This window comes from Oreochromis niloticus, linkage group LG23 (assembly GCF_001858045.2).
Source record: "Oreochromis niloticus isolate F11D_XX linkage group LG23, O_niloticus_UMD_NMBU, whole genome shotgun sequence".
Taxonomy (NCBI): Eukaryota; Metazoa; Chordata; class Actinopteri; order Cichliformes; family Cichlidae; genus Oreochromis; species Oreochromis niloticus.
The window spans coordinates 44322819-44346144 of record NC_031986.2 but is presented as its reverse complement, the minus strand read 5'-3'; the positions used below and the strand labels follow the sequence as shown (position 1 = coordinate 44346144).

The 23326-nt window shown below is 42.2% G+C and overlaps 2 protein-coding genes across 4 annotated transcripts; both read right to left on the bottom strand.

The window, feature by feature from the left end:
* Nucleotides 1-4621: 4621 nt before the first annotated feature.
* Nucleotides 4622-8153, bottom strand: mibp (muscle-specific beta 1 integrin binding protein). Of its 2 annotated transcripts, XM_003440048.3 has the most exons (8): nt 7920-8153; nt 7092-7182; nt 6475-6523; nt 6030-6204; nt 5521-5592; nt 5324-5430; nt 5143-5228; nt 4622-4922 (listed from the first exon to the last, which is right to left on the bottom strand). In XM_003440048.3, exons 1-7 carry the CDS (start codon nt 7943-7945, stop codon nt 5143-5145), a joined length of 606 nt encoding a protein of 201 aa, XP_003440096.1. In that variant the 5' UTR covers nt 7946-8153; the 3' UTR covers nt 4622-4922. The 2 variants fall into 2 exon arrangements, with proteins under 2 accessions (XP_003440096.1, XP_019207705.1); XM_019352160.2 differs by lacking the exon at nt 6475-6523 and having other exon boundaries at nt 7920-8144.
* A 2888-nt stretch (nt 8154-11041) lies between these two features.
* Nucleotides 11042-23160, bottom strand: atcaya (ATCAY kinesin light chain interacting caytaxin a). 2 transcript variants are annotated; one of them, XM_025902831.1, is made up of 13 exons: nt 22414-23160; nt 21163-21262; nt 19484-19542; nt 19132-19386; nt 18632-18805; nt 17962-18064; nt 17726-17857; nt 17297-17383; nt 16716-16814; nt 16457-16492; nt 16194-16262; nt 16040-16092; nt 11042-13006 (listed from the first exon to the last, which is right to left on the bottom strand). In XM_025902831.1, exons 2-12 carry the CDS (start codon nt 21237-21239, stop codon nt 16059-16061), a joined length of 1125 nt encoding a protein of 374 aa, XP_025758616.1. In that variant the 5' UTR covers nt 21240-21262; nt 22414-23160; the 3' UTR covers nt 11042-13006; nt 16040-16058. The 2 variants fall into 2 exon arrangements, with proteins under 2 accessions (XP_025758616.1, XP_005479215.1); XM_005479158.2 differs by lacking the exons at nt 21163-21262; nt 22414-23160 and adding an exon at nt 20552-20862.
* Nucleotides 23161-23326: the final 166 nt, after the last annotated feature.

The window sequence follows — 23326 nt, the reverse complement described above, 5'->3', positions numbered from 1 at the left end:
CCAGCCAAGAGGGGAAGTCACCCACTGACAGCAAAAAGATGTGTTACAGTTAGAAACTTCTGCTCAGTGCAATTCATTAAATCCCAGCACGCTGAGTATTTTCTTTTTAGTTATAATCCACGACTTTCCAGATGGTATGTTAAGCTTTTCACTTCACCACATTTTTTTGACATGTTCTGGTAGTTTAAGGTCAGGGTAAGAAAGAAATCACAGTCCCACCTAAACTGCTGCAACAGTGTAATGCTACATACTTATTAATGCATAAATACAATTAATAATGCGTCTAATAACATTAACAAAAGCCACCCAGTTACATTCTTTCACTTTATCGTAGGTGCCCCGTGCTGCAAATATGTCTGTGCTGTTATTTTAGTCCCTGCAGAGGTTTGAATCTTTACATGAGCGAAAGTCAATTCTTATGTAAGCAAGCTTAACAATGGTTCTCAAGTATTCAAGTAACAGTAATCATCACATAAAATAGCACATGTAACAGATTATTATGTCCATCATGTTTTAAGCAAGAAAAAAAAACAAACTGAAAATACTGACAAAATGTGGCAATGAAGTAAATGCAGAATAAACGAGTAAATTCCCTTTGAAAAACAGCCGTGTTCCTGTACACACCTGTTCACCTGCACGCTAACACAAATATCTAATCAGCTAATCACAGAGCAGCAGGTCTGTGCATTTAGGCACAGTTAAGATCGGACGCTCAAACTAAGCATCAGGATGAGGAAGTATTTCAGAAGCTGCCGGAAAATAGGAAGAAAAGAGTAACTCAACACTTCTTACAACAAAGGTGTGCAGTCGAGCATCTCCAGATGTTAAACCCTGAAGCAGATGAGTTCAGCAGCAGAAGACCACGCTCAGTGTTACTCCTGTCACATAACTTTCCACAGTTTATTCAGGAGCATGCATTATATTTCACAAAACGAGAAACTGAATTATGGGTAAAATGTGAATTACAAAGAATCTTATAACTGTAATTTAATCTCTGTGTAAACAGCTGTCAGTAAGAAGTGCACTGGATGTTACAACACCGAGGGAGACAGTTTATTTTCCATAGGTAATAAACTTTGTTGTCATTTGATTCACAGTGAGAGCAGGTGTGTGATTCCAACACAAAGGTCAGAGTTAGTCAATACATTACTCAACTTTAGGAATATATCTAACAAAGCTTATCATGATTTAAAGGATCATTTTCACCCTACAACAAAGAAAAAAGTCATTTTCAGAGCCTTCAAAGTTTAATTTGAGATACATTTCAGGCCACGTGTTAGCAAACAGACAGTGTTTAGGTATTAAACACACAGCACCTCGTGCACATTTGTAACCATGGGATCCATACATTCAGCACAGTAGTGTTATTATTATTTTTGGGTGGGGGCAGCTATAGATTAGAATCATGTGTGCCCACATGCTGCTGATGGATGCCTTCCAGTCACATGATCCAATCATGCTGTGCAGCAATGAAGTCAGGTGGGTCCAGGAAAATGTCTAGACCGGATTTGTTTGCACTATGAAGCAGCTCGGGATAACGTTGCCACTGGGCCACACTGGCCCTGTTTATCTGTGGCGAATCGTGCACTGGTTCACGTGTGTGTGACTACACCTACAGCCCAGGTACACGCAGCGTCATTTTGTAAATAAAGGCGTGTTTTCTTTGATTTGCGGTTGTCTCGAGTGCATGCTTCCACAGCCGTCACACATACTGCTGTCATATTTAGCCACCGGGAGTCAAGGTCAGTGTGGTTCAGACCACGACCACCTGTCAGAGCGTCACAATTATTTTGTCACTCAATTTCCACACGCCACTCACATGATGGGTTACGTGTACCTGCAGCTGAAGTCATGACGAGCAGTTGGCAGTTGGGGAAAGAATTATTACTGTAAATGGTGACAGGAGAAGGTGGATATATTTGAGTCACTGCAGATTTCTTGTTTTTAAATCTGAGCCAGGCCTGCATGAGGGCAGAATATAAGGGTGTTATTTCTGGATATGCCACACTACAAACCCAGAGGAGCACTTGTGATAAAGTCCAGGCTGCTTTAGTTCAATCCAAATGCTCTTGATCAAAGTATCACTGGGCTGCTTTCCAGTTTGTAAAAGAGGACACTTAAAATACAGTCACCTGTCTGACCTGTCCTATATTTAGCTGCAGTATAAGCTGAAGTTCACACCACATTCTGTGTCTGGAGAAAGTATTTCCTTGGGGGAAACGGGAAATTATTCTGCCCTATTTATAAATATGAAAGCGTAGGTGATGTCAGCACGTGTCCCGGGCCTCATGCGCTGTAAATCTCGTGCTAATAGTCTCGATCTTGTGGCTAGTCCGTGACCCACTCTTCTTGAGCTATTTCAGAGGTGCAGTGTTGTGCAAACATGCAGGAGGGCAGATATACGGGTCTGAAAGGGCATTTCCTGTTTAGAAAATAGATGCAGGCAAAAATGGCTCACCTTGGTTTGTGTACTGTAATTAAGGTTTCCAAAAATGACTGTGAGCTGCTGAGTTTTCCCACTACTGTTGCAGGTCTAGCTGGGAATCAGCTACATGAAATCCAGCATGGCCCATTTACTCAGTGACAAAACAAAGAGCTGGTTATCCGTGTTAGTCGGCTATGATCCCAAAAACTTCAACAACTCCTTCAGAGAGGTTGAGCAGTGCCTGCTACACTGAGTCACCAAAGAATTATAGCCATGCAGCAGATAATTCAGCTACCACTTGCTTCTCCTTCAGCTATTTGAACAACCTCAGCTACACAAAGTGGCCTGTCCCATATTTACAGTTGCGATCGGAAGTTTACATGGACTCATCAGGAGTTCGAGCCTTTAATGACTTCTTTGAACTGTTCTTTTTCCAGAGTGGAATAATGCTACAGCATACAACTTTAATCATGTTAAAAACAGGCACTGGGTGCACAACTTTGATTTTCAGTGTCAAAAGTATGCATACACCCCACTAATATTTGGTTAAATCCCCCTTAGCAAGTTTCACCTCAACCACTTTTGGTAGCCATGAGGAAAAGTTGCCATCAAACAACCAAATTCCTTCATCTCAGGGTGATAGTTTGGGTTTTCTTAGCAAAGTAGTGACACGTGTGAATGACTCGTGCTTCTTCTTGGAGTCTGCAGTTGTTTAAATATGACTCAGAGAGACCTTCTTGTGTTCAATTGTCCTTCTTAGACAGTCATTGACGAATGCTGTGAAACTAATCCTTATGCTGATAAAGAGAAACCACCAGCTGTACACAATCATGATCACTAACAAGAATTTAATGGGCTCTGATCTCGTCAAGTTAAAAAATCTATTTTTAGAACCTTCAGCACAACTTATTAAAAGATTTGCATGTATGTATAAAAACAACACTGTGCCAATGGTCATGCAGGATGGTAGCAGCATGCTCTGGGTGCTCCCAGAGAGTACAACCTCCAAAGTCTTCAATGTCATCTCAAATCAACAGATTATTGATTATAGATTATTGAAACTCAAATCAAAACTGATTTTGGAATGGATAAAGCCGTCTGACATTAACTTCTGGAACGGCCTTCTCAAAGCCTGCCAAGAAGAATGGCCCAATATCCAGAAGAGAACATGCCAGAAGCTTGTCGATCATCATCTAGTCAGGTTGCAATTCAGTAATATTAGTGGGGCAGTAAGTGTATATTTAAACCTGCATGGAAAGCACAATATGAAATCAAAATAGACCAAATTCTTGTTTTTAAGTCATTAAAGCTGGACGATCATTTCACCCTGGGAAAAAAAGTTCAAAGAAACCATTAAAAGGCCATTATGCCATTTATGAAAACTGACCACAACTGTACTCTATAGTGCAGGGGTGTCCAAACCCAGGCCTCGAGGGTCCTGCAGGTTTTAGATGTGTCCTTTATCCACAGCTGATTCAAATGGCTAAATGACCTCCTTAACATGTCTTGAAGTTCTCCAGAGGACTGGTAATGAACTCATCTGATTCAGGTGTGTTGACCCAGGGTGAGATCTAAAACCTGCAGGACACCGGCCCTCGAGGCCTGGAGTTGCCCACCCCTGCTAGTGGGCTGGATGATAGTAGAAACCCTTCGCATGTAATCTGTGTAATTCAGGAAATTAGTTTTATCAAAATTTCAAAATTCAAACTAAATAAAAACATAATTAAAAATGTAGAAAAAAAAAATAGTAACCAGTACAAACTGGGTGCTGAGCAACAAACATCCACCACGACCACAGCTACATCCATGTTTCCTTTTCACATTTATAAAAAAAAAAAAGTCCCCAAATCCTCATAAATTTACATTATATACTTAATCTCTTCTAAATAAGGCGGGTAATCTGTGTCACTGAGCTGCTTCTTTAAACAAAGATTTTCATCCTCCTTACATAAAGCTATACAAAACATGTAAGCCTGCTGATTTTAGAACAGCCCAGCACACGGTCAGTTTTACACTGCAGGCCTGTTTTAATCAACCCTGGCAGGCTTATTAACAGCTCAGTGCAGTCACGGCTGTCAGGATTTAAGATGAAAGGCAACAAGCAGCATTGATAACGCTACCATTCAGTATGTGATCCAACGCCAACGTCATCTGCAGACGTTTGATTTCACGGTGACAGAAACAACAACACGTTTGTTCCCTTCAACAGCAAATAATGCTTTTATTGACAGGTGAATGTGGCTGGCATCAAATGGTCCAATACAAGCTGTTTAATGTAATGGTAACAAAGTAACGAGCGGTTCAACAATCACCTTCACAGAAATAACCAAAACATTGATCATCACAAAAATGATAAAAAGACAACGATAAGTTAACATTCATTCGTTCATTTACAAAAAAAAAAAAAAATTTAAAATGAATATTACAAAAACACCTTAATAAAAAAGTCACTGGGCCTATTTACAGATTCTGTACAGGTGTGAGACGAGTCTTCCTGCTGCAAGAAACAGAAAACAGAACTGTTAGACAAGTCTGCACACCACACTTTTATATTTTCATCAACATTTGTACAGGATGTATGATGCATCTACTTCTTCAAGATCTAAATGTTTTAGCTGTACAAACAACTGAATTGTTCCCCATAGGAGACAAATGTCTAAACTGTGTACGGTTTAGAACATTAATGAAACAGTGGCACACTCCCTCCACCTCCTTACCTATAAACGATTGAGCAGGTTGTTCTGAATGTCTTCATACACCTGGTTGTAGATTTCCTGTTTGGATTTCAAGCCATCGAGGTACACTGCAAAGGAAATGATTTAGTCACATGTTTAATGCTTTTACTCCCAACATACATAGATGGCAAAGATGTCCTTCCATAATCCAGCTGCGACATACCGATATTCAAGCCACTGTCCTCCATCTGTTTCCTGTGTTTCAGGTACATGGGCCACACGTGGCCATCGAACAGGCCAGGAGGGTCAGGGACGGTGTACTGTCTCGTACTGAAAGTGACGAAAATACAGTGAGAACTTCCACTAAGGAAAAAGATGACAAACTCCCAACGGTACGAGTGAAATCTTTCATTTGTTCACCTTCTTCTTCTCTTGCACTCCTCGTAGGGTATTGAGATGTAGTAGCACTTGTCGAAGACATCCAGCAGGGGCCTAGAAGGCAGACAGAAAAGTGACGCAATGATGTACAACATCTTCAGAGTCAAGGGAGTTCAGTTATGCAACTGTTCAGATGGCGCCTTATCTACACCTCTGACAGTCATCACTAGCGCACTGAACACGCAGCAGCAGCGATGTCAGAGTTGCACCTTGACAGCGTCTTTCTGCTGAAGGCCTTATCACTAACTGCAGGACATGCCTGAGCTGGCCACGTGGGCGTCACTGAACACGACTGAGTGGTAAGCACGCCAAACCAACACGTGACACGGCAGAACTCATACTGCCTAATGTGTGTCGCTATCAATTTTTTTTTTTAATGAAACCAGATAAATCAGTTGTTTGAAGATAATTAACTGATTGACTTCAAACAAATGTGCTCACAGTGTCAACAATACTTCATTTATTAAAGGATATGAAAGCTTTAAACCTACGGGTAGTTGTAGAGCAGGAAGCCCTCCACAATCAGGATGTGGATCTGCTCGTCGGTGTTGGCCAAATTGGAGGAAGAAGACAAAGGGACACCGTGAGATCTGGCAAACTTCACCGGGTTCTCAATCCAGCCTTTTATCGTGTTGGTCATGGCCTCCATATCCAACGCCGTGATAACTATAAAGAAAGATTAAGAAGCAAGAAAAGAAATGATGGAAAAAAAAGAAAAAAAAGAAGGTGGTCAGCACAAACCCAAGTAAACAATGTAATTTATTGGATATGTGTTTGTTGTTTGCGAGCTACTGAAGGCTACAATAAACTTGTGATGTGCATGATTATGGTTGTAATGTGTGCAATTATAGATTGTGGGGGTAAACTATGTTAAAATGGGCAGCTATGTGGACATAAGATTAATGAGTCACTGGCAGTCTTCGGGTGAAGTCTTACCATCCCACTGTTTAAAGCCGTCCTCCCCGACTTCTATCTGATCGGGTTTCTGAAATAACAGTGACCAATAAAACACTGCTGCAACCTCACAGCTCTGAACACTTGCAGATCCCACTCACATGCCAGAGTTATTAAGGCCAAACAAGTGAGTACAGAGGGTACACAGCAAGGGGCATGCACAAAACAAAGCAAGCCGTTCACACAAGTATGCAGCTGTGACTAAACTAGGGGGGGGGTGGGGGGGGGGGTGGAAAGCAAAACACATTATCTAATGTAATAGTGCTTATACAGAGAGAAATAAGAAAAGACTAAATAACAAGAGAAGTTGATGTTAACGGCTATCTTAAGAAAATGTAGATAAGGAGTATAAATGGAGAAATTCAAGGATGTAGGGAAGGGAAAACAAGACCGAAGCAGTGAGGCAAGACAACAAGGGAAAGACAACTCTGGAGCTAATCTGGAGAACAAAAAGTGGGGGGATGGGGTGGGGTACCACTCAGGGAAGCCCTCCTATTTTGTTGAAATGCAAATATCATGCAGTGTCCAAAGAGGAGAAAGCAGCATGGAAAAAAAACAAACAAACAGACAAAAACAACAATCCACTAGTTTACACTCACCTTGAAAAAGTCATCTTGATGCACAACACAGCAGTTGGGCAAAGTCTTGATCAAGTTATTTGTCAGAGTGGTTTTACCACCATTAGTCACCCTGTAAACAAAAAGGCACAGGGTGATAAAAATGCCCGCTATCACCAAAGCAAGTGTGTTATGAGCAAAATAAATGACCTTACGTTAGCTTTATGGCTGCGAGTATTTATGTGTTATATTGAGCTTTGTTAATATTCAACATAGTAAACAATTTGTGTACATTATTAAGAGTCCCACAGTTTTACGAAACAAATGAAAACACAAAACTCTGGGTGCAACTCAGAAAACAAGTTTAAATGTGTTACATTTAAATATTAAAATGTTGCACAAGTATTATAATAATAATAATAATAATAATAATAATAAGTTTTCGTGTTATGACAACACTAAACTCAGATCTCCCTCCACTTTTGAGCTGACCTCGCGGTGAATTTTCAAAAGTCCCGCTCGATTTATAACAACAAACCGACCGGACCGGATGTGACTTTGAACATGTTTGTGGCGGGCAGCTGATAAACACGCGGCCAAAAATGATAACAGCTATGAATCTGAGACAAACAATAACTATTACGAGAAAAAAAAAAAAAAGTCAACTAAAGCACCGGTTTGGCAAAAACAAACCTGTACGAGCAATAACGACAATGAACTGCACCACACAGTGCAGTCAGAGCACCGCCGCAGCGCGACCCTGCTCCACTGTCAGTGTGTTTAGTCGACTTACAGCAGCCATTTTTCACGTTAACGGATAAAACCGTTGACTTCGTAGTTAAATAAATACGAAAAGCTAGTCAAACGTACCCGCCAATTCCTATAATGCACTTCATCGTCTCGCTTCTTCCGGACAGGTCTCGTTCAAACAGTCACGAACAAGTTTCACCAGGAATGAAAATCCCAAATTTTTAAAATAAGAATTCTAAACGCTCCAAAAATACTTTCAGAAATCTCCCGTTTTGCTCTCAGCGTGTTTCTCTGTACTACTGCGAGCGGGAGGCGCGCTAATTTATATCCAGCTAGCTCTACAACGTCACAGCGAACGTGGGCGTGGTGTGTTCTCGTGGCCAGGCGTGCTCGTGCTCTTTTTTCCCCCTCGTGCTACGTGCCGTCAGAGCTGTTCTGTGTGTACCTTTTTAGCAGCCAATCAGCAGCGGGCAGAGCGCCCAAACCCCTCGCTGGCCAATCAGAAGCCGGTAACTTTCACCCATTTCCTTATTGTTTCCTCGCTTACTGATGTCCATATGAGAGCCAGATGGTGAGGCGCTCGTACTATTCCATTCAGCATCTAATCCACCTGCAGAGTCAGCGGCCTGTGGAAAACTACCATTGATGGTGTCAAATGGATGCATAAAAATAACACTGATATTTTACAGTATGGTCATGTGCTCGGGTGAAAGTCAAATTAGGAGTAATAATAATAATTGGAACATCTCTGAACCAAGTTAGGGGTGACAAATTAAAAGAAAAACGTGAAACAGTCAGTACAACACACTATTTTCTCTCATTTGATGTGTTGACGATAGTCGTAGAAAGCAAGTACTGTTTCATTTACCTTATTTAAGATAAGAAAACCATAATTATATTAATACTAAGCCATGGCAAAATGCCCACCCTCTGAAAACTGGAGTCTGGAGTCTGCTCCCTATAAGTATTTCAGTTTTTCCTTTATTTTGTCATACTTCAGTGAAATTTTAAGAAAAAAATGCTGGGACTATAGTTTGTCTGCTACTAATGTTCATTAAATTAAAAGCAGTCACAGTAGATCATCTGAGTCTTTGGCATGGGGAAAAATATGCTTCTTGTCTCTGACTAATTTTCAAACTATATATATATATAGTATACATATACATCACTATATATATATATATAGTGGTTTATTTGTTGTTAGAGGTTGTTGATAATATATCATCCCAGTGACTGTGAGCATTCATGTGTGAAGTGTGTCAGGAGTGTGAGGGCAGTGTGAGCTCTATTGTGAGCCAGTGAGCAGGACCTACATTTAAAAAAAAACAAAACTTAATTAGGACGAAGGAGAAGTCACGGGTTCAGCTGTGAACTGGAGCATGCCTGATGTTTACTTTCTGCCACAAATGTTCTTGCTAGGGTCGTGTCATAAATGAGGTAAGAGACAAATGAGTGAATATTTCGAGAGAACACGTGGAGGTTCTAGTAGATGTGAATTACAGCCTTCATAAAATGTTTTTTTATGGCCTTGATCTGTTTCCCAGTACGTGTGTTTGTGTCCACGTGCACGTTGAGGCTCAACAGTTGAAAGTTAACATCATAAAGGTGTGATGGGCGAGTCTTCTAGCTGTGTTGCAATTACAAGTCTTCCTAGATCCAAGAAAACGAGGAAGCTTTCACATGAGTGTCTGCAGTCTTCAGCAGCTACAGGCCATCCCTGCAAGTGGGAGGGTCACACTGTAAATCCAGTGTGAGCTGGTTTGTGTAACTTTAAACTAACAATTATGACAAAGGAAACTAAAGCTCACAAGAGCCATCCATGAACATAGTTATGGTGCACTGTAGACTCCAGATAGTTAGGACAGTTTGTGCTACTGTCAAACTACTGTTTTATTACCTCTGAATTTAAGACCAAATCAATTGTTTCCATATATTTTGACAAACAATAGAGAATAAGGAAATGAATGATTAACATTGGCAATGGTTTCATTAAAGTAAATATTTCAGTAGATAGTAGGTAAGTTGGCTTTTCAGCATACAGCATCTTAAAATAAACATTTTTTTTTAAATTTATCATGGCATAGATTCAACAAAGTGCAGGAAACATTCTCCAGAGAACTTGGTCCATATTTATTGACCCAATGTGCTCCCAAATGTGCTCTACTGGATTGAGATGCGGTGACTGTAAAGGCCACATGATCACAGTGAACCCACTGTAATGTTCAAGAAACCAGTTTGAGCTTCGTGACACGGTGTGGTCATACAGGTCTGGACGTGGGCAGGAACAACAATCAGGTAAGCTGTGTTATTTAAACAATGCTCAAACTTTTGGCTCCTTAGTGCTAAACTAAAGAGCCAAAAGCATGCAGAGAAAGTGTCCCCCACACCACTACACCACCATCTCCACCAGCATGAATCGTTAAAACGAGGCAGGGTGAGAGGAGTAAAGGAAGTTAATGACCATGGTTAAACAGTAATGGCCTACAGCACCAACTATCAGCCACCTATAATGACACCTCAGCACATCTGAATAGATCCTATGATTGCAGGGTGGGACAGTGTCTCACAAACAGTTCACACCTTGGCGGTAACGACCCTTGGTTTATTATATGATTAACAGAGGGTCAAATATTCTCAGAAGCACCTCGAGGGGGAGAATCCCACCACGGGTTAAATGATATCTGGAACTCTCTATTAGTTGTTTTGGAACTGAAAAGGTCTCTTAGATTGAGAGAGAGAGACAGAAAAAAGTCCACCTGCTCAAAACATGACCTGGGTGACTGAGAAACCTGCACAAACAATCTTCTGTTGTCTAATTTTAGTAAGCCGTGGTGACTGTAGCCTCAGTTTCCTGTTCTTTGCTGACAGGACTGGCACACCATGTGCTTTTCTGCTGCTGTAACCCATCTGCTTTGCATGTGCACTGAGTTGGTGACACGTACGTCTCAGGGATTTGTGATAAGGAGCAGGTATACCTAATGATGTGGCCAGTGAGTGTATATTGTACCTGTAAACACTTTTCAGAGCTGTCGTTGCATCACGTCACACACTACTGTTTTGGTGCTGAGAAAGAGTCGCCCTGTTACACGTTGTTCTGTGAAAAAGCCGTCACACACCCACCTCCACGTGACACCCAGGAAGTCAAGCTAATATATGCAAACAGCTCAGCGAACATTAAGTACTTTAATACGCGTGTAACCAATTTAAGCCCAGGCAGTGCTCTAAGCACCAAACAGAGAACATATGATGAGGAACAATTTATTCAGTCATATTTACAGGCAGAAACCATCATGGAAGCTTCAGGAAAGTGAAACAGTTCATATCTGAGCAAACATTTTACAGCAGGAAAATGGTCGGTTTATGGTTTGAAACTTTACAGATTTTGTGCTTTTATAGTCAGAATGAACAGTTTATGCATGAGTGTGACTCAAATAAAAAACATAACCAAAAAGTAAAATGCTACACTGTACATTCCTTCATTTTTCTGGATTTCCTCAAAGCATTTGGTTCGATAGGCACTCAGTTTAACCAACAAACCAACGACAGGCGTCCCCCTCACAGAGTGAAGACGGGACGCCGCTCAGGTCGGGTTTGCCAGTGAAAAACACTCTTAAAGGATCACAAAAAGAAAAGTTCAAGCTTTTTGTCCAACGTTCCCACTCTGGAAAGGCAACAGAACAGGAGGAAAGTAAGTCGGCACTTTATAAACAGACTTTTCATTGGTCAGATTTTCTGTACCAAAAATGCATAAGAATGCCCACAACCCACAAAAACAAAAGTCATGCTAACAACAGCTCAAAATGCATGTTAGGAGAGCACAGCGCCTCCTAAACATAAATCTATCATAGTCTTAAACTATCCAAATTCAATAGTGCAAAACATATGAGCAGTTTACGGACAATCAAGTCATGAAGTCCACACAGAAGTAATCCTACGCTTCAGCCTTCCTGCTACAATAATTTGAAAAAATGGAAGACGCGAGAGAACCAGTGTTAAACCGTCCAGTGGTGCTGACACTGCTGATCATTGAGGACGTTTCTGAAGTGCTGAAATGACCAAAACATTTACTCATTATTCTAAAATGAAATTCAAACGTATTAATTGTGATCCCCCTCCAAGAAAAAGCTTCATTGCTTCATGTGCAGTTTGTAAATGTTTGTCTGCTTTATGTCTTGACTTTCATCACATCTTTACAGAATCTATACAAATTTGTTGTAGATACTTTGCACACGTGTTAGTATTACATTTATGGGAACATGTAATATGGAGTTTAGCCAAAGTATTATCTAAATACAAAGCATTCAGTGTTGTATGAAGGCTGTTTATGTGACTATGGTACACAAAATAAACAATATATTGCTTGAACTTCTCTAAATACATTTTACAATCCACGGGGATTCCTGTAGATTTTCTAATATGGGTCACAAACTGCAGTAAGCGCTCACGTTCCTGCCTTTTGTTTTAAACACTCAGGATGACTGAGGCACATAATGACACCAGGTACAGTACAGGTGGAGGCGTACAAAGGAAACTTCACAGAGCTAAAGGATCCCCGCACCAGCAAACGTTAGTACATGTTGACATGTCAGAACAGCATATGAGAGCGCTTCAAAGGGCCTTATGATACAGCAGCTATGAGGTAAAAAATAAAAATGAAGTAAAGTCATTTGATACATTGGAAAAGCCTTGTTATCTACATCTGACGCACACGACATTCACATGAACCGGCACGAATATAAATGTGAGACCGGTTTGTTCCAGTGGTCTCGTACTGACCCAGATCTCAGTTAAAGGAGCTTCAAGGTTTGCTCATATTTTTAAACTGTCACAATTTTCAGGTATTTGCCTTCATTAACTTCAAGCCTGTAATCTCTGACTCAAACAACGAGAAACAAGGAGGCTCATTATAATCCAGCATGACCTCCCTAACAGCAGATTACAGAATGACTGAATCGAGCAACGGTTTCAAGTTTTAAATAAAATCTGGTAACAGAGCTGTGACTTCATTTAGACATTTTCAAGTGTGGCCCTAAAACCCCTCTGGGATAGAGGAGGGGTGAGTTCCCAGTGGCATGTGGGGTTATTAATTATGGGACGGAGAATTCATTTTGTTTTGATCGGACAATGACGGCACAAATCGTCAGCGGGATGACGACACGAAGCTTGTGTAGACTTGCTGGACGTTCACGCTCCACTTCAGATGAGCCCTGCACAAACAGAAAAGAGCACAAACAACTGTTATGTCTGTACAATAAAAACATTTAAGTGTGATTTTAGACATGTGCAGCTCTCTATGAGGGACGGAAAAAGGCCCACATTGTGTTTATCTAAAGAAAAAAAAGGCAATTATTTTGGAAATAAGGAAATAAAGACGGGACTTTTGCTTCTAAAATCTTTTACTATCAGTCGCTTTTTGTAGTTAAACTGAAAAGATTATACTTAGTGGTCAATTTATTAGGTAGTACGAGTTGGATCTGCTTTTTGCTTTCCGAGCAGCCTCAGTTCAAGGTGCTGGAAGCATTTCTTAGAGATCTGGGTCTATACTGACACGATAACATCAGACAGTTGCAGTAGATTTGTTGGCTGAAAATCCATGATGTGAATCTCCCGTTCCACCACATCCCAAAGGTGCTTTCCTGGATTGAGAGCTGGTGACTGTGGAGACCATTTGAGTACAGTGAACTTGTCATGTTCAAGAAACCAGTTTTGGGTTTTGCTGCATGGCACGTTATCCTGTTGTAAGCACTCATAAGAAGATGGGTCGGTTCATGCTGACAGGCCATCCCCCACACCTCCATCACTACCAGTCTGAACCACTAATATGAGGCAGGATGGATCCATGCTCTCGTGATGTTTTTGCCACATTCTGACCCTACCAGCTCAATGTCACTGCAGAAATCAGGACAAAACGCTCACCCAGCTGACAAAACCAGCTCATTCCCAGAACAAAACACCCAAACACAAGCACTGCACATTGCACAGCATACACAGTGTAGTCTATGCAGGGAGGAATGCTTGGACCTTTACACAGACCTACTCCACATATGCATAGCACAGCACAGGAGAACCACCTCAGTGGGACAAGATTCAGCTGGATATCTGCACAGGACATGTTTGATTATGCTAATGTTTCCATTTTGGAGCAAGAAGACAGAGGAGACATTTTCATTAACTGTAAATGATCATCGTTTAACGGAGATGGTGGCTTACAGCTTCAGGAATCAGCCACCCACAATGCAGTTTTGGAGTCTCTTCCCAAGGCGATTCAACCCGTGCTCACATAATGAAAAGCGCGATGGAGCAAAGTCTCACAAACGATTAAAACATTGGTGGAAATGACCCTTAACGACTTGCTTCATTAACAGTGGGCCAATAATTCCCAGGATTATGTCCAAAGGGAGAATCCCACTAAAAAATTAAATACCAAGGATTTTCCACCAGTTGTTTTTGAACTGAAAAAGCTTCTTGAATACGAGGTCCAGTTTCCTTCTCCTCAAGCGCTCAAACCTAAAAACTGACCCACATGACAGAGAACCTACACAGACAATCTTCTGTGGTCCAATTTTGGCAAGCCTGTGAGAACTGTAGCCTCAGTTTCCTGTTCACAGCTCACAGGAGCAGCGGTGTGGTCTCCTGCTGCCGTGTACCATCTGCTGTTCTGCTGTTCCACATTCAAAGATGCTCTTCTGCATACCTCCAGTGGTTATTTCACTTACTGCTGCCTTCCTATCAGCTCAAAGATGTCTGGTCATGACCTTTGACCTCTGGCATCAACAAGGCATTTTACCCAGAACTTCCCACATTCGACGTCACTTGAATTGGTTTAAACTTCAGGAGTTTGACTCGACTGCGTCAACATGTCAAAGTGTATCAAACTACTGCCACATGATTGGGTGATTAGAAATTTGCATTGAGGAGCAGTTGAAGGAGTGTACCTAATGAAGTGGCCAGTATGAGTGTATGATGGGTCAGACTAAAAATGATCTCTTTTCAAATAGTTTAACAAATTGACAAGAATCTCGCTTCTGCATCTCTTATTCCTTCTAATCAGTGATGTGTAGCTTAGCACACAGTTTCTCTGAGCATATTAGCTGGACAGTCACAGGTCACTTCTCTATACAACCTTCAGCCACCTGGTTTCAACCAGCATGTACTGCCTCATTAGCAGCCTTACCCACAATGTGCCGCCGTCTTAAGCCTGTAAGGATATCATTGATTAAAAAAAACAACAACTATCCACTGAAATTTTAGCCTAAATCAGATTCAGTACAGGAGTTATCTACCTCAAGGACTGACAACAGGACTTAAAATGAACAGTATTAACCTCTTCAGTCTGCCTTATGTTGATGATAAAAACACCAAAATTGTTTAAATCCAGGGAACTTCATCCAGACATACAGCACAAACTGTGTAAGGCTAAAGTTTAGTGAAATATGTAAAAAAAAATACCCCTAAAATCTAAAAACAAAGCTAAGTTTGTTCCCTCGCTGCAGTCATCACATCACTTAAACGACGTGGAAGGCGACGTGCAAAGAAAGAAACACTGAAGGAGAAAAAGCTCAGCTCATGACAGAACCTCAGTATTTAAAGGCAGCAAACTCCGAGAAGAAAAACAAGAAGCACACATCATACAAGTACCAACTCACACCGTGCAAACTGTGAAACTGCTTCCTGCTCAGTTCTACTAATGCTTTTAGCACCAAAGCAATAAGATGATTTTTTTTTCAGTTTGTGAGCCTGACAATGTGCAACAGACAAATCTATCCAACTATCATAGAACAATAATCAAATATTAGGACATATCATAGACCCAGAGTGGATGTACTTCTATAAACATACACTGGAATTTTTTGTCAATGGTCTGTATTGAGGCGTGTGCGGAGGCTTAATCGTGCGATCGGCGATCGTGGCTCAAGAGTTGGGTGTTCGCCTTGTAATCGGAAGGTTGCTGGTTTGAGCCCCAGCTCGGACAGTCTTGGTTGTTGTGTCCTTGGGCAAGATACTTCAGAGGGCCTGGTGGCGCCAGTGTTTGGCAACCTTGCCCCAGGGCAGCTGTGGCTACAACGTAGCTTGCCATCACCAGTGTGTGAATGGGTGGATGACTGGATGTGTAAAGCGCTTTGGGGTCCTTAGGGACTAGTAAAGTGCTATACAAATACAGACCATTTAATGGGTGATGTGGTAAACTCATGTGAGAGCAGAGCACCATCTTGTGACTGAAATAAGAAGTGCAATGTTACCTTCAAATTTCTGTCCTTCTCAGAATCCTTGACCTACAATCATTGATTTTGGCCTGAAAATAAGATGAAATAAAAGTAAGAGCTGTGATAATGAACTGAAACCTGATGAGTTTCTGATATACGAGCTGTTTAAGTGGTTTAAGAGGACCTCTACCTCTCAGACTTTTTCACTGGCTCCTGTGGGGCTGGATGCTGTTCCTGCTGTCTCTGCTCCCGCTCAATCCTACACACACACACACACACACACACACACACACACACACAGTTATGTTATTAGATGGGACTGTTCTGCAGCCAATTATCCAGTTCTAAGTGCTTAAGCCACTCTTAATTCTGCACACAATTAGATATATATATATTAATATGCATGAGGTTGGTGAGTAATGCTATTTAAAATTACACAAAGCTATATCTTACCTTTCCCTCCGGGCTTTAATCCTCTCCTCGTCAAATCTGAAAATGAGAGGCGCTGTTATATCCTCACATCACACAGTAAATCCTCATCTAAGTCCTCTTTTTAAGAACTGAGGTGATAATCTTATTTTACATTTATTCAAACAGCAGTCTTGTTCTCGGTTTGATTTACATGAGTAATAACTTTAAAAAAGAAAAAAAGGATTAACCGCTGCCTGCAGGTAAAGCTCATGTTCTCCATCTAGTGGTCACAGGTACTTACTGCACCACACACTCGGGGACATGGACGTGCTCCATGGGCACCATTTCTGCCAGTTCATCCAGGCTGTGGACGTACTGGATCTTATTCATGAACTTCACACTGCAGAGGACGAGAGAAAAGCAACACAACAGTTACACAGAAACATAAAAAGACAAAGATTAAAAACAATCTGCAGCAAACAGATCCACCCTATCAAACTGATATTTTAAATGAGAAACACATTAAAGTTATTATAGTCACTCTGTGTCTCAGGGATGTTTCCTTTCCTGCACATTACACTTCATACTTACTATAAAATCTTGATTTTATTGTATTATTCTGTAAAATTAACCCATTTACCCATATGGGGACACACTCATTTTTTAGTTTGTAGCAACTATGTAACAAAGTAACAAGTGAGCTTAGTTTATAGACTTAACAGGACTGTCTGATCACAAATAGCTATCAGAAAAATAAAAAGTGCATCCCAAACAAGGACTCAGTTCTCAGGAGGTTAAAAGACATCGTGTGGCCTGTATCGATTAACCTTCAGGTCTTATTGGAAAGCGTTCAGTGTTTGGTATTCAGCTTGTTTGTATCACCTGATAAAAGGCCTCGATATAGCCAGGACGGTGCGTATAAACCACGTGGGATGAGCAATGACTAGAGACTTCAGGTTCTTCCTCAATCTGCCAGAAAACAGAAAGAAAACTCGAGCTGCATCGTTGTTCACACGCTTATGGGAAATACACTTTTGCTGCTTAAAAGTTTATTCTAATTTTAATCCCAGCTGCAAAACAGGCCTCAGAGTCATCGACAACCTTTCACTGACTGACAGCTTGAGAAAACTTTTATTTCTCTCCCTTTCACATCTGTCAATATCAGCATTATGTATGTGGGATGATGGAGATGAGCCAGAGTTCAGCGGCTGAAAATAGCTGGTATGTCCATTTGGACATCTCCAAGAAGTTCTATAGAAAGAAATTCTCAATACGCTAGATATCAATCAATTTATTGAACTTTTTTCTGACCTTCTGTCGATCATTTGGTAGCATTTCTTCAGCCAGCTGATGCCAGGCATCTTGTTCCGAGGAGTTGCTCCATTCATGTAAATAATCAGGTAATCCTCAGCAACGAGCATCTCCAGACTGCTCACCACATACCTGGAGGACACGAGAGTTATGATTTCCTGTTGGGTGCAGTTCAAAATGTGTTGAAATAAAGGGCTTAAAAGTGCGAGTAAGTCGGGTCTGACTGAGAGACGCACAGGAAGAGGTTTTCCATGATGTAGTGGTAATCTGCACAGCTGCTGTCAGGCAGGTAACAAGCAGAAAACACAATGATGGCATTCAGGCCTTCACCATAATAACCTGAGGAGAGAGAGTTTAAGATTACAGTCAACAGAACAGAGGAAACATATTGAATGTTTAAACTGTTTAAATATGTTTCAACTACTTCCTGAAAAACATTAACTCATTTGACACATGACTGGGTATAAAGAGAGCATCTTAGTTTCACCAGTTTGCAAAAAATGCATCAACAATACATAAAATTGTGAAGACTTTGAATATCTCGTCCTCTACAGAACATAATATCATCAAAGATTCGGAGAACCCGGAGAAATCTCTGCATGCAGGCGACAAGGGGAAAGTTCATGTTGAGTGCACGCGATCTTCAGGTGTTCAGGCGTTAGTCAGTCATGGAAATCTCAGCATCCGGAAATCACTGCCTGTGCACACGATCAAGGAACACCGTACATATATATACACACTATATCCAGGTTTTTCTTTCTCTGTCTAAACATTTGATATGTTTTCTATATTCTACTGTGCATAAAATAAGACTTTATGAGTTTTGTGAAGCACTGTATTCTGTTTTTATCAACATTTACACAACGTCCCAACTTTTGGGGTTTGAGAGCTTTTTCTGACACTCACCTCCGTGTGTGATGACCCGAAGGTAAGGTCTGATGACCTGCATGTCGATGCGATGTTCCTGTTCTCCGATGATCACTGTTCTCCAGAGGCGTCCGTTGTTGGCATTCCCATCCTCGCCCACCTCTCCGGATCTGTCAACAGGATTTGCTTTCGCTGATGCCACCGGTGTGTCATCTGGGCACGAACAGAGTTAAGCTGAATCATTTTAGTCGAAAGGAAACTTTAATCATAATATGTGTAAGCTCCTTTTAAGTTAGGTTGTGTTACAGAGCCTTTCTTTTTGCAAAGTCTCTGTAAAACTCGACATATAATAGCATGTTTAGGTTAAAGAGCACAGTGTAACTTCTCAGCTGACATTTTATGGTACATGCATGGATACATGTAGTGAATTTTCAGCTTAAATAGGCTTTTTTTGCCTAAAGTTCAGCCTCAGCTTTTTGAAGCTGAAGGATTAATATCAGGAGTAAAAAACAGCGACCTGTTATGGATCTGGTACTTACCTTCCCACTCCAGGTCATTGCCATTCGTGATGAACTCGAGTGAGTCGGTTTCATCTGGCGTGTCGATGTCGTCGACGTTTATGTCCAGGTCATCCGGCGTGTCCAGGAAGTCATCTGACAACAAAGAACCTTCACTTTGATCCAGAGAGAGGTTCATCTCCGGGGCAATCAACGTACGCCTCTTCCGGTGGGATGAGGACACACCGCCACCGCCTCCTCCTCCCGGTGAGCTCACGTTCAGGGAGGTAGGATGAGCTACAGTGAGACCAGAGGGCAGGAGGAGAGAAACTGTGAATCATGCCACACAGAGAGGGGTTTGTTATCAATAATGGTCATTGTTGGTGTTACTTACAGGTTCTGTCATCTGTGAGACCACAGGAGGGGTCCATGTCTCCGTACTCTGGTAGTGGTCTGGTTGGAAACATACATACACTATGTAAGCATCTAGTGCTGTGTTTGTCGAATCTATTACACGACAGAGAGGAAGTTATGATGCTGCAGAGAGTAACGGTTCAGCCAAACAATACAAACAAACGTCATTTTTCCTCAGCTGAGATAAATGTATCCTAAAGCGTGCCCTACTTCTTGACTATGACCTCATAATAAAACGGATCAATGTGATTAGGACCGCGTTAAAAGGTCCAAGCTAGGCGTGGGTGTTGTCACTAATCTGGCTAAGCGCTGAAAAGAAGAGCACGCAGAAGAGGATAGAGATGGTTATTAACTTGTCTCCGGGGAGAGACGACGATTACAGCGCCGCCGGGCAGGGTGTGAGTCAGAGCGGATGATGGAGGGGTGGAGAAATAGAGGAGAAAAAAGTGTGTCTGCATACAAACAAAGTGGAGGCATTTCTGCTTCTGTTTGCACTCTGCACAGAAGGAGGAGAGGATGAGAGGACATCAACATCTTCCTCTTCTTCCCTCCTTGTCAAGTGTGTCTAAAGCAGAATAAGGAAGCAAATGGGGGCAAACGTGCTTGCACCTGCATGTGTTGTTTTGGGCTGTCGGCAATAAAACCCGAGGAACAACCGAGGAGCTGAGTGCGCAGCTGTGCTCTCAGTGGTTAAAAAAACTGGGAGGAGGAGAGAGCTCTAGCGCAGTGTTGTTCAGCAGAGAGGGTCTTAGCTGCATTCCCGTGAAAGCCAACCGTCTCATCCTCCCATCAGCAGGAGGACAGTTGTGTGACAGTGCAGGCTCCTCCTGAGCCAACAATCAGGCTTCAGCCCACAGAAACAGACGCTGATGAACGCTGTGCCTCTATTCCCCCAGGACCCCTGCAGTGACTACTGATCCGCCGCTTCCTTTGTCACAAATGAAGCTCTTTTTTTATAGAAATGCAAACTGACGAGGGGGGCGAGCTCAAGCTCATCTGTTTATGTCTGCATTATCTCTTAAGATGAGCACGAACCACTGATGCTTACCTTACGGAGACAGCACGGGGCTGCTTTTGTCCAAGCCGATCCTTAATGATCTTTATCTTTTACCTCACACACCTCTGTGTCTGGTCTCATTCCCTGTCCTCTCAGCTGCTATGAGCCAGACCGGAGCAGAGCATCACTCTGATTCTTCTTTAATAACTGACTGACCCTCCGTCTTTAACCAAAACCTGCCACCATATTCCTGAACTGGTGTTGTTGATCAGCGACTGCCGTTGCGTCACATGACGTTGCCCGACACCGCTTCCAAGACAGCGCTGCACCTGCTCCCTGGCTTCCTGCCTCCCCCATCCAACAAAGGAGGAGGGAAGAGGGAGGAGGAGGAGCAGGAGGAGGAGGATGGAGCCCAGTGCTGATTTTCATCACACTTTCCTGCTACTTATTTCCTGCTCATTAAGCTCTGAATTTCAGCCACTGCTCATCAAATTCCCATAATTATAAACAATATCGCAGATCTTATCGTGTTGTGGAAAATTACCAATCAGCTTAGAATTTAAAGGAGAATAAGTGGATTTTATTTCATCTTACAATCAGTTTTCATCATCACATCAACATGACCGCGTACTAGATGCCTATAAAAAGTGGAAGGATCATACCTGGGGAAGTCTTCATCCTGCCACTCGTCTTTTACTTCCATGTTCTCCATTCGTAGAGTCGCCTCTGTGGTGCCCATCCCTCAGAGAGGAGAGCAGGGGCCTGGAGGTGTGGAGAGATTTTTTATGAGCAATAGCACTCGCAGTCACAGACCAAAGGTGCCACACATTGCTGCACTGCAGGAACATGTGTTTTGGCCTGTATGCTGAGGGAAAAGTCAGCTCTGTGGTGAGATTTCTCCCAAATAATTGACTCTCTTTCATTATAATTAGGGGGCTTAAGTCACTGCAGCTCACGTGGTTTTTCATCCCCCCGGCCCACCGGAGCACATGTGAGAGGCATGTGACTGGATCGGACTGAGCTCGCTTTTCTGGGCTCAGAAATCCTTCAAAAGTCAAATATGAAAAATGACTTTGGCCTCGCCTGGAGTTCCACAGGCAGACGTGGAGGACAAAACTGACTCCTCTTTAAGTCTACCACACCTCTGCTTTCTCAGGCTTCCGGGCACTAACACCATTAAATAGAAAAACTTTATTTCGGAAAGCATGAATTAATTTGTGCTTAAGAGCTTAGAGAGAATTCTCAGTCAACTGCAAGAGCGTCTCAGTGGATGCTTAATAAGAAGACCTAAAGTTCTGCTTTCCTCATGCTTTTCCGAGCCTGTTCCACAGAGCGATGGAAGCATTTCCACTCTTGGGTTGCAGGTTGCACTTAGAAACAGAATGGGAAGATGTGTTTAGCCACAAAAAATGTGCTGTAGTACAACCAGCTCCAGTGCGATGATGACATTCAGCAGTGCATACTGAAATAATAGCAACACTGTGATATAATCGCTAGGAGTGGTGTGGTTTTGGCAGCAGCACTTGTGGCTGTGTATGAAATGGAAGGCAGCCAAATAACTAACAAAGGAAATAATTTGTTTCCACACGTTTTTTTTTTATTATGCACGAGGAAAATTCTTGTGTGGAGGCAAGCCAGCAGGAGTAAATCGCAAAATCATGTTTATAAAAAAATAAATAAACACCAAGTAACTGTGAGCGGGTGGTTTCTTCCTTGTATTCAAATGAGAACATCAACGATTTCTGCAAAGCCAATCAGCATCAAAAGGTGCAGTAAAATGGCTCCACAGTCTTTCTAGGTCACCCCAAGTGGAACATCCAACAGAAAAGATTTCTCACATTAACAGACAATCCTGCATGCATGTGCAAGCTGTGTGACCATGCATAAAATAAATGCAAGGATGTTAAACTCACACGAGCGGCGTGAGATCTCCCGATGTGGAGCGTCTTCCTCGTCCTCAGTCACAGATGCAAAGATTTGAGGGGAGACCGCCCCGCTGCTCCACATCAACAGAAAAGCGTGGGTCAGTCTGAAATTCCTCCTCCTCTTTCTCTCTCCGTCTCTCATTCATTCGTTCGGATTCACGCACGCGCACTCTTGCACGGACACAGTCATACAGTGTCCTCGATGTCCGCGGCTCGCCAGCAGCAGGTGTCTGAGGACAGGGGGCACCTCTGTTCTGGACCACCCCCTCCTCTCCTCCGCCTCTGGTCACCTTTGTTGGGGAAAGACTGGCCGTGAAGAGCGAGCCGACAGCCTTGCCTCTCAGCTCTTACTTCCACACCACCGAGACACAAAATTCCTTTAATGGGAACGCATCTGCTCTGGCATCGTGATCTCTCTCTATATATTGACACCCCCCCTTCCCTTCTCCCTTCATGTGGACCCAAATACCTTCGGAGAAGCTTTTTCTTCTCACCACAGTATCAATTGAAAAGCTTCTTTGGGCTTCCACTGTATTTACATTCCTCCATGGAAGTAGCTTATTTATCCCTGCAGCAACTTGGGAAAAATAAGCACCAGCCTCTGTCTCCTTTTAGTCCCATCAGATAATCCTGCTGTTGTTTTCAGTGGTGGTCTGTGTGGCTGCTGTTCCCTGGCAACAGCATCTCTCTCCATCCATAGCCTCTCTCCACCCTCTATGCCTCCTTGCTCGAGCCTCTTTCATACCTGCTACCCCACAACATGAATTATTCAGACCCTTACTTCACTTTCTGCCAGCCAATCATATCACCCCTACAGCTTCCCTGCATACTATGGCTGAAAATACTTGTTCTGCACATTCCTAAAAGGTCTTTTTTATTCGGTCCATAAGGCCTCGTGAGT